Consider the following 12,024-nt stretch of genomic DNA (forward strand, 5'->3'; position numbering starts at 1 on the left):
TAGCCCTGGCATCCCGAGGTTTTTCTTCCTTCCCTTCCGAGCTGACCGTCTGGGTGGCGCCGGTCATCGACTGAGACCTCTTCTGTCGGTCCTGCCGTGAGAGCCGTTTGGGCGATTGTGGAGCTTGGCAGTTGGAACCTGGACTCTTGATTGGTAAGAACCGTTGTACGGTACTTGCTCCGAGTTTTGAAGCCTGGTCTGGCTATTTGAGTTTGATTGATGGTGACTAGTCATATTTTGAATTTGTCTTTGTGAAAATATATGCGTTGCAACACATATAGGCAGGTAATGTGGAGAAATTTCTCCGGAGCTGTGTAAACTTTGAACGGCGCAACGATTAAGTGCCATTTTTTTGATAATACTGCATATTTTGCATTATTCCTAGCATGCCTGCTTTTAGCGCACTTCGTAAGTGGTGCTGCTGTTTTGGGAACCGGTTGAACCTCGAGGAATCTGCTCCAGCTCCCCCAGAGGGGACTCCTAATAGGGATATGTACGTGAAGCATGGTCTTTCTTCCATAATGTACAGCACGTTATGGAGGAAATATACGAGGAAGGATCCTGAGTTGCGATGGCCTTTGTATGGATCGTTTGATATACGTAAGATTGAGTATGTGGAACAGTGTATGTGTAAGCGACGTGCTCGTCCGGATATGTTTGAGTGTGTGCGATTATGGGTGAAGGAAGTGCGTGAGCGAGAGAAACGTGAGAAAGCGCTGTTTGATAAGGAGCAACGAAAGAATGATCATATGCGAGCGCAGGAAGCGAAGCGTCGGGAGGACAAAGAGCAAACGGACAGACAAGAGAAAGAGCGTAGGCTACAAGTGTCGGGTCAATATGTTGTTCGTCAGCCACTTTATCCTGTCCTTAATAATCCTGATGACGATTTCCATTTACTAGATCGCTCTCCGCCCCCTTATGTTGGCGCATCTGCTCCGCGGCCGCAAGATTCTGGCCCGGCTCCGGGTAAGGTCGACACACGGTCCATGTTATCGACCGAGCATATGGCTGATCTTCGGAAACTTTCCCTCCGTGCACTTAAGGGCAAGATGTCTAAGGATGAGTTGTTCCATACTTGGGGGTCGTGGCAAGATAGAGAGAGGGTGTATTTTCTGTCTCATTTCGCGGATGAAGTAATTGCTGCTTTCCGAAAATATTCTAGTGTCCTTGAGCCTGACGAAGTGTCTTCGGATGCCGGAGCATTACGTAATGGTGTTTTTTCTCCCCCTAAGGCTCCTGAGGCGGCTCGGCGGCTGTTCGCTTTACGGGATGAGGTGCTGGCCCTTAGAGAGAAAGCACGTCAACAAACGGAGGAGGAGAAGCAGTCGGATTCGTCTGCAGCAGGGGGCCACCCATCCGCCTCCCAGTCAGATAAGGATGACATAGTGCATGCTAAACCAATGCGAGAGGCGGCGCCTTTGTATGTTCCTCCTAAGGGAGCAGGGACTAGCTCGGATATTAACTCCGCCGATGCAAGGGGATATTTTGTATATAATTGGGTTTACACTCCATGGCATAGGGCCGATGTTATGGCATTAAAGAATGCGCTGCCTGACCCCCGCAAGAATCCAGCGGCCTTCTATGAAGAAGTCGAGGGGGCCTTGAATTCTTGCATTATGACCTTAGCAGATATAGACCTGTTCTTTGGCCTTATCCTACCGCCGGATACGTGGCGTTCTGTCCGAAAGGTAGATGATGCGGTTGCCTTCAAGGCCCGGTGGTCTGACCTTGAGGATGAGGATAGGGAACGGAAGCCCGCACAGAAACCACCCCAGAATATTTTAGATCTCCCTGCGGCTATTGTGGCTAAGTTGAAGACGATTATCCCCCCTAAAAAGATTGACTGGAATATGTTAGCTGCATGTAAACAGAAAATTGACGAGTCAGTCGCGGACTTCTTTACGCGTTTTGAGGAGACGTTTCATGATTTTAGTGGCCAGTCGCTTACTGACGACACGGGCCGCCACCTTTTCGCGGACAAATATGTGGCTAATCTGCTGCCGGCAGTTGCGGCCCGGTTAAAAGCGAGTGAGAGTTCTTGGTCCTCCGCGACACCGACGGCCCTTCTGACCATCGCCCAGTATTATGAGCGTCAGGAGCACGAGGCGAAGGGCCAGGAGGAGAAGAAATCGAAAGATCTTAAAACCAAAGTGATGTTAGCACAAGTATATGGCCCGCCCCGCCGGGGTAATAATAATAGGGGAAGGGGTGGATCTTATGGTCCCCCTTCGGGCCGATCTGATTTGAATAGGAACCAGTGTGCGTATTGCAAGCAGTTGGGCCATTGGGCCAGGGATTGCCCAGCGTTGCGTGCTTCGCGTCAGGGGCACACTCCGGGTGGCCCGAGAGGTAGAGGGGGCTTTTCGAACTTTAGAGGGAATCCCAACGATAATGCCCGTTTCGATACTGCCGGACAGCACCGAGATAGCTCAAATGTTTTCGATCGCCAGCACCAGTATCATGTATCGGACATCGATCGGTCGGGATATCATGATTCTCAGCATGCATAGGAATGCGTAGGATGGGGGTCTGAATCAGTTGAGGTGCCGGTCGATCAGACGGGTCCTTATGTATCGGCTGAGGTTTTAGGTTCTACTGATCAGTTCCTAGTGGATACAGGAGCGACACGTAGTGCATTGTCTAGGTACTTGGTTCCGGGGGCTCCCCCATCCGGCTCAATAGTTACATCGGTAGGGTTTGACGGTACACTCTCCCGAAGCCCTCTTTCACAGCCCCTTGCATTTAAAGTTGATTGTTTTTCTGCGCCCTGTCCGTTTCTGCTTGCTCCGTACACACCGGATAACATTATGGGCCTTGATATGTTAAAGTACTTTAGGGCTACAATCCGCTGCTCCCCTGAGGGTGTGAGGGTGATTTTAAATGACAACTACCCCCGATCTGGGCGGATGTGTACGATCTCAGAGGATGCGTTGTTGGCTACCCTCCCCCGAGCTTTATGGGCGACTTCGGACACAGATGTCGGACAAATGGTGATTCCTCCGGTCCACATTAGTGTCCAGGAGGGGGCGGTACTACCGCGCCTCCCACAGTATCGTATTTCCCAGGAGGGCGAGGAGGCTCTCATACAGATTGTGCAAGACTTGATCGCAGTAGGGGTAGTGGAAGAAGTTCCCTATAATATCTGTAACAGTCCGATTCTCCCAATTCTGAAAAAGGACACGGATGCAAAGGTCTATCGGTTCATAATTGATTTGAGGGAGGTAAACAAGATCGTGATACCTCAGTACCCGGTGGTTTCCGATATCACGACGTTGCTTACCTTGGTCCCGCCTACGGCGACCATGTTCTCGGTGATTGATTTGAAAAATGCCTTCTTTTCTATTCCCATTCACCCTGATAGCCGATTTCTTTTTGGGTTCACATTAAACAATAGATCTTATCGTTTTTGTAGAATTCCCCAAGGCTATACAGAAAGCCCTAGTATTTATAGTCAGGCCTTGAAGCGACAGTTGGATTCCTTTGTTTTACTCGAGGGGGTCGCCCTCATTCAATACGTCGATGACATCCTGTTGGCGGCTGACACCCTGGAGTTGTGCGAGAAAAGCACGATAGCCTTACTTTCCTTTTTAGCATCCCACAATCATAAGGTGTCTAGGAAGAAGTTGCAATTCTGTAGACCAAAGGTGACTTATTTGGGTCACCTTTTGTCTAAGGAGGGGCGTGCACTCACACCAGATCGTATCCAAGTAATTTTGGACACACCGAGGCCATCCACGCAGAAGGATGTGCGTGCATTTTTGGGTCTTGTTTCTTTTTGTAGACAGTGGATATTGGGGTTTTCACACATAGCTAAGCCATTACTAGCTCTCTTGACAAAAGACACGCCCATCCCGATCCCCTGGTCAGATGAGTGTGATGCTGCTTTTCAGCAATTGAGACAGGCCCTTTGTTCAGCACCAGTGTTAGGGACCCCTGATTATGCAAAACCCTTTTCGTTGTATGTGCATGAGAAAGATGGATGTGCATTATCAGTCTTAGTGCAGATGCACGGCGATAAGCAGCGCCCTTGTGCATACTTTTCGGCTGTACTTGATCCTGTCGCCCGAGCATTGCCAGGATGTTTTCGCTCGGTTGCGGCGACAGCTGTGTCAATACGGCAGAGTGAAGGAATTGTGTTATCCCATAAACTGTTGGTGTTAGTTCCCCACGCTGTTGATGCCCTGCTTAATCAAACAAAGACGCAGCATTTGACCAGTGCCCGTTTAACGGGATATGAGTTGACGCTTTTGGCTCCTCATATTACGTTAAAAAGGTGCGTGACATTAAACCCGGCCACATTGTTGCCATACCCCGAGACCCAGCCTGAGGCGCAGAAAGCGCATGATTGTATTCTTGTGACTGAGGAACAAACAAAGGGTCGTATTGATCTCCAGGATACGCCCTTTTCAGATGTAGATGGAGAGTTGTGGGTAGACGGATCATGCCTGAAGCTACCAGATGGTACGACTTCAGCAGCGTATGCAATTACCACGTTACAAACGATAGTGGAGACAGCACGCATACCACAGAAATCAGCTCAAGCAGCGGAACTGATAGCGTTAACACGAGCGTGTGAGCTCAGTACAGGATTGTGTGTGAATGTTTACACAGACAGCCGCTATGCCTTCGGAGTAGCGCACGATTTCGGCCTACTCTGGAAGGAGAGAGGGTTTCTAACGTCACATGGAGTACAGATAATGCATGGAGAATTAGTTCATAATCTTTTAACTGCATTGACATACCCAAAGAAAATCGCCATTGTTAAGTGTAGCGCCCATAGGAAAGTGGTTGATAAGGTTGGAGAAGGGAATGCGTTAGCGGATCGAGTAGCACGGGAGACTGCGATGCAGCCCGGTACTACTGCCATGTATGTAGTGAAGTCACAGGTGGAGAGATGGCATGATGCGAAGGAGGAAGTGCGAGAAATACAAAAGACCGCTTCTGACAAGGAGCGGGAACAATGGGCTAGCGAAGGAGAACTGGATGACGAGGGTTGCTGGAGAAATAAGCAGATGGATAGATGGAAATTACCCACGGCTTTTGTACAACCTATGGTCCAGATGGCACATGGGCTAGCACATGTTGGAGCTTCCGCAATTGTGAAATTGCTTACCCAAGTCTGGGAGCATCCAGAGATTGCTAGCACGGCAAAGAGGGTGGTGCAGACCTGTATGATCTGTCTGAAGTATAACCCAGGGAAAGGCACGCGAACTCCAGCAGGAGGATTTGCGACGCCCACTGCACCCTTTGAGGTTCTGCAGATGGATTACATCCAGCTTGAGCGCTGTAACAATTTGAAGTATGTTTTAGTAGTGGTTTGCGCTTTCAGCAAATGGGTTGAGGCGTACCCTACGAAAGACAATACTGCAATGACCACGGCGAAGCTATTGCTGAAAGAGTTTTTCCCCCGATACGGCGTCTGTAGACTTCTGTGGAGTGATAATGGCCCTCACTTTGTAGCGGATGTTATAAAGTATGTCTTGAAGGGCCTAGGCATCACCCAGAAGTTCCACGCCGTGTTCCACCCCCAGTCTGCAGGACTGGTCGAGAAATATAATGGTACACTGAAGCTTAAGATCGCCAAAATCCAAGCTTCAACGTCTTTGACTTGGCCAGACGCCCTGCCACTGGCGTTATTGTCAATTAGGTCAGTGCCACACTCTCGAACCGGCCTTACGCCGTACGAAATAGTGTTCGGACGCCCAATGAATATTTGGGGTCCACCAAGGCCTAAGGCTGTGTATGATGTACCTTGTGTGATGATGAGTGATTATCTGGCACAGTTAACGGATAACTTGGTTTCTATTCATCAACAGGTCCGAGAGGCGCTCCCTGATCGGTCTGCTGGCGAAGGACATGGTCTCCGGCCTGGAGATCATGTAATGATAAAGGTTTTCGACAGATCGAACAGTTTGGAGCCGAGATGGGTCGGACCTGAGCAAGTCCTTCTTGCAACGAGGACGGCAGTGCGAGTCTCGAACAGGAAGAATTGGATCCATTCCCTGCACTGTCGAAAGGTACCGCCCAGATTGGTGGAGTCTGCCGTGCTGACCGATCAACGAGACATCCTAGCAGCAGAGACAGGCCGTGCTACTGAGCCACGAGACGCTGAGGAGCTCTTTCCGGACCACACGACTTCTGGAGGAAGGCGATATCATCTGCGACCAAGGAAGTGAGTTCTCCAGTACCGGGACATACTGTCAGAACGGCCCTTGGGTTAGTGAAACGGAGAGCCGATGAGGCAAGGGGGGGGGATCAGCCCTGCATTAGTGTAGCGACACCCGTCTTGGCCCGCTGGTGAAGAAATCAACCGCTGCCCAAGGGGAAGAGTTCTGACAGACTTTTAGTTTCAGGAAGATATCAGGGTATTGTTTCCTTTGACATGGAGAAGAAGAAAATTCTTTGTGCGTTGGGGTTCATGCTAACAGTAGCTATCGTTGGTATAACCACATGGTTTGTGGAGGAGGCAACTCCTGCTCGAAAGACACTTGTGTTGACGACTCCAGTGCCTGCGGAGCACTACTTTTATACATTGCCATATCAAGAGTTGAAGCATCGACAATCCTATTTGAATAACACTTTCATTCAGATGCTGCATCACACCCACGTCGCTACGAACGCTACGAACTGTTGGATATGTGGGATGATGCCAGCCCATCAGAAGAAAGGAGGTACGCCATTCATACCACTTCCTTTCTCTCACAATGGCTCTTGTAGAGCTTGGTACACTTTGTTGTTTGCCACTCGGAAACCGACAGTGGGACGATTGCTTTTTAGACTTAATAAAGAATGCCATCAGAATAAGAATGGATATCCACAAGCGAATGGGACAATTTGGGAATGGGAAGAGTACCGACCGGACAATGAATCCATCCCCTATATCTTCACGAACACTAGAGACACCGTGGGGAAGGACAAATTTGTAATCCAAGTAGCACAAGCCCAAGCGGACCTGTGTGTCCAGAGTGTGGGTTTTATCCCTGTGGGTGTCAGTGATTGTATAACCGTACTAAACATCGATGGGTTAAATAACAGTACCTTCCTCGCATCCCATAATACCTACTTTGTATGTGGAAATAAAGGTTATTACCGTTTGCCGGCTGGGTGGTCTGGGGTATGCTATGTATCATTCCTATTACCTCCTGTATTCTTAGCACCCGCGTCATATCATAAGGATTTAAAACTGTTGAATAATGTGACTGTAAATAGATATAAACGTACTCTATCAATTGATGAGGTGGATCAAACAGATACCAGCTTGCAACAGTATATTGATTTTAACTTAGGACTGTTTTTCTTTGTTGGAGCCGCTTTGAATAGTAGGAAGATCCGAAGATTAACAAGAGTGGTAGAAGCTGTGACCAATCAGACTGCCGCTGCTCTTGGGAATCTTACGGAAGAGTTACAAATAACCAGGATTGTTGCGTTGCAGAATCGTATGGTGTTAGATGTAATGCTAGCTGATCGAGGAGGAGCCTGTAAAATTATTGGAAGTAGCTGCTGTGTGTTCATTCCTGATCATACGCCATCCGTTTATAACGCCATTAACAAGCTGCATAAAATAGCAGCTGAAATCCACACAGAAAACGGCACTTGGTCCTTTTCTGGATGGTTTTGGGCGTTGGTTACTGCCTGGGGTTGGAAGGTTCTAACTGGTCTCTGTATTATTGTAGCAATTCTGTTCCTTTTCTGTATGTGTATTCAATGTGGACCATTGTGCTGTTCCGTATGCATTTCATTCTGCATTCCAGATAAGAAAGCTATTGCCGATGTTGCCCGCCAGAAGGGGCTAGCTAAAGAGGTTAAAGGAATGATGATAATTGACATATACGATGATTATTCTTGGAAACCAGATGTCTTCAGTAAATGCTGAAAGGGTCGTCTGTTGTAAATTAAAGCAGAATGTGATTAAGCATTTACTGAAAACATTAATGCTTCCCTTTTATCGTGTTTTCCTCATTATGTTGGCCGAAGTCCGGACTCCATTTTGTATTGACATGCTGCCATGTGTTCATCACGAGGAGAGTCCGACCTCTGTGTTAGTTGCTCTTGTAATCTGCCTAGTAACAGTTATAAATAGCTTTCTTGTCTATCTGGCGCATGCCCAGACTTGACCACATCTGTTATAATTAGCTTTGCTTGACCATGTGTTTTCGCGGGCCCAAAGAGCGTGTTAGCTCCGCCCATGTATTGATTCAGTATCGAGAATGACCCTAAATGGTAATGTTCTTCAACCTCATGTGGTATCCACCCACTTATGAGCCCCTCTGTTGTGTATAAAAGGGGACTGTGTACGAATGTTCTTTGTGCTACTCCTTGCAATACTGAAGAGTGTTGTGTGGATTGTAGGACCACCCTTAAGGGTTAATAAACGTTGTTTTTGTACTTTGCAGTTTCCGTGCCAACTTCCTTATAGATTCCGTTACAGGAGAGCGAACCCTTGTGCTTTGCGGGCCTAGCTGGGGCCTGTATTCATCAGCAGGGTTGCTTGCATGGGCGCAAGTGTCTCTGGGATAGCGGTATAGGGTGAAGGAGGGGCTTCATGAGGGGAATGTGAGTCGCATTCTGTGAGAGCCATAGGTTAGAGAAGCAGAGTTCAGTGATGTGAAGGAGGTGCTTTAGGTCCAGAATCGATTTGTGGATGCTCCGTGTTAACTTGGAGGATCTACGGTGGAGAATATCAATATCTCTAAGAGAGGTATGTTCTGGTAGGCCGGGGGCCAGTTGCCAGGGAGTGGTTCTGATGGTATGTTCAGGTAGCCTAGAGGAGGGTTCAGGCGGGCTGAGGGCTGGTAGAAGGTGAGTTATTGGGATGGAGTGAGGGGGGCTTGGTTGATCCGCATCCCTATGTGAGGGGAGATCTTGTGGGCAGTGGGCCAAGTGGGCGGGAGCAATTTTGTTTGATTGAAATTACAACCTAGTGGAGGGGCTAACTCGACCAGGAGTTACGGCAGGCCGGTAGCAGGCGGTTATGGGTTTAGGGACGCAACTGGTGCGTGCTGGAAGCACGATGGTGGGGCTGGGTTGACATGAGAAGTGGTCCCTAGGGGAAGTTTCGGAGTTTGATGGAGCGGGGATTCCTGGGAGGTCTGGGTGCCGTGGTAGGGGGCGCAGTGGATGGCATGCGTGGGTGACAGGGTGACAGGGCCGGGTCACCCAAAGGCGAGGTCACTGGCAGGAGTGGTTGGTGAGAGGCAAGGTATACTTGGAAGAGTGGGCACGAGGTGGAGCGGCGGGAGCGTGGACTGAGATGGGATGTGAACATGTTTTTTTAAGGAGGATGAAGAGGTCCGCAAATTTGATGAGGTTTTTGGGAGGCCCTTGAATCAGGATAGTGCCGCTGTTGTATAAGGTAATGGTAAAGTCTGAACGCAGATTTGTAAGAGTGATTGTGAGGTTTTTTTCCGTGAGGGATGTCCCTTGTTTCTTGTACTTTGAGAGGCTCGAGAAGGCATCGCGTCAGACGTTTTCCTGGAATTGAAGATGAGGTCATTGATGACAGTGCCCTGGTTTACGCAGAGACGATGGTCAGATATCAGCGTTTCAGGATGACTTTTCAGGATGGAGTGTTTAAAGCTTTTGTAGGCAGATTTGGAGAGATTAGGAGGGTAGATAACGGTATAATAATTGGCTCCCGCGGAGGTCAGGCCAGGCTCAGCCATGCTGGGGAAAGTAAAAAGTAAAAGTTTTACATTTTTGCTCTCCATACTTACGTGCTCTCTTGTGCCTTTTATTACTTGGATATTTGTTCTCTGCATAAAATAGCTTCAACAATATTGAAACCAAAACTATTGTTCACCAAAACACATGTGGAAGCGATTGTTCCATTTAGTCATTTTGCGTTTGTATGAAGTATCCAACAGCTGTGTATACTGCACCTGTATGTGAAACAACCACACAATTCTACTTGCTCTGAAACAAACTCCAATATGATTGGATTTGTCAATGCTTCTTTTCAGTAGGTGCTGCAATGTTTGCTTTTTGTGCTTGCTTGCTTGAGGACTCAGATCTGGATGAAAGGAAGACAGTGTTTCAGCCATGGTACTATGGCAAAATAAATCTTGATAGATGCAATCTGTTGAGATTAATGAGAAGACTATAGGCCTGATTTTGTGTTTGGCCAAACACGACGGGGTACTCTATCACAAACGTGACAGATATCCCATCCACCATAGGATATAATGCACTTGTAATAAGATGTTTGTGACAGAGTAACCCCTCTGTCATCATCTTAATCAAGCCCTATGTCTTCACACAGACACACACCCCTATGAAAAAAGAAGACCAATATTGTAAGATAGTAACCTAACATAAAAACCATATAATCATATTCTTCTACGCTGTATCACAGATCGCAAAGCGAGTTGTCCACTGGTTAATAACATATGATTGTATCATAATATGCTGTTGCATGTAGTCTGATAACACAGTGTAATTTATATTCACTCCTTTTGTGACCTTTTTTTTTCCTATAGGCAAAGACAACAGGTCTCACAGAAAAGATGAACAGAAGCTCAATGACTGAGTTCCTCCTTGTAGGACTGTCTGAGGACTTTACTATGCAGATGATTCTTTTTGTGATATTTTTAATGTTATACTTGTCCACGCTTATTGGAAACATCATCCTGGTCATAGCCTCTTTTTGTGATTCTCGCCTTCATACTCCCATGTACTTCTTTTTGGTTAACCTCTCCTTCATAGATGTCTGCTACTCATCTGCTATTGTCCCTAACATGCTGCTACAACTCATTGCAAGGAATAGAATGAGTTTCTGTGCATGTGCAGCTCAGTTGTACACATTTCTGCTTTTGGCGTGTACTGAATGTCTGCTCCTAGCCGTCATGGCATATGATCGATTTGTATCCATCTCATTTGCCTTGCGTTACAATGCAATTATGAGCAAGCTTGCATGCATCATATTGATGGCCTGCTGCTGGTTTTGTGGTAGCTTATTGGCAGTTCTGGATTCATTTTTTACTCTAAGGTTGCCATTTTGTGGTCCCAATGTTGTTGACCATTTTTTTTGTGAACCCTATGCTCTTTTAAAGATAGCATGCAGCAACATCTTAAGCACAGAGATGGTCATTTTCATTGTTGGGGTATTGGTCATTGTGTTCCCAACAGTTGTGATTCTCATCTCTTATACCCGCATTGTTATCACCATCATTGGAATCCGTTCTTCTGAAGGCCGATATAAAGCTTTCTCCACCTGTGCCTCACACCTGATTGTGGTCATCATGGGGAGCGGACCAGCCATCTTCATGTACATGAAACCAGTGTCAGAAAACTCAGAAAATCAGGAAAAGCTTTTGTCTGTGCTTTACACTGTGGTTCCTCCAGCAATGAACCCCATAATCTACAGTCTGAGAAACAAGGACGTGAAAAGGGCTTTAAAGAAAGTAACAAGGAGATAAAATAAAACAAACATGTCCCTACCTTTTTTAGGTCCCATTGTGCCAGTGTCCTAAACTACATTTTTTTTTGTTATGGACTTCTATAGCCCCCAGTTCAAGAAGAAAATAATACCACATGCACATTGTTAGATAACATATCCCAGGGTATAATTAAAAGCAATTGCATGGCATGTCTGTATCACCATATTACTTAACATTTTTTGTGGGACAACTGGCTATGTATGGAAATGGTGCACACTGTCAATCAGTTGTAACTACAAGAAACTATGAATAATTACTTATCAAAATGAGAAAATATAAATTACCCAATACGAGCTGAAATGTAAAGATGCTTTAAGACAGGTAGTTTTGGTCAAGAAAACTGAAAAATAGTTCAATTTAATTCTTTAATAAAAATCTAGTGATGTTAAGGCTCTGGATTTGGAAGTAATCTAAAAAACTGTATTTTTCACATCCAATAGCCCTAAAGTCAGTATACCTTAAAATTGGAGGCAAAGTTCATAACCGAATCCTTAAAAAAATCATGCACAGGCCTTAGACATTTAAATGAGGCTTAGGTATAATGTAAAAGGTCCAAATAAGAAGAAAATGTAGATATATTGTCAAATTT

The 12,024-nt window shown here is 46.5% G+C and overlaps 1 protein-coding gene across 1 annotated transcript; it reads left to right on the forward strand.

Moving 5' to 3' along the window:
* Positions 1 to 10,502: 10,502 nt before the first annotated feature.
* Positions 10,503 to 11,414, forward strand: LOC146822294 (olfactory receptor 2D3-like). Its single transcript, XM_085609455.1, has one exon. The coding sequence runs from the start codon at positions 10,503 to 10,505 to the stop codon at positions 11,412 to 11,414; it is 912 nt and encodes a 303-aa protein (XP_085465581.1).
* The last annotated feature ends 610 nt before the right edge of the window (positions 11,415 to 12,024 follow it).

Source organism: Triturus cristatus, chromosome 6 (genome assembly GCF_964204655.1).
Source record: "Triturus cristatus chromosome 6, aTriCri1.1, whole genome shotgun sequence".
Lineage (NCBI taxonomy): Eukaryota > Metazoa > Chordata > Amphibia > Caudata > Salamandridae > Triturus > Triturus cristatus.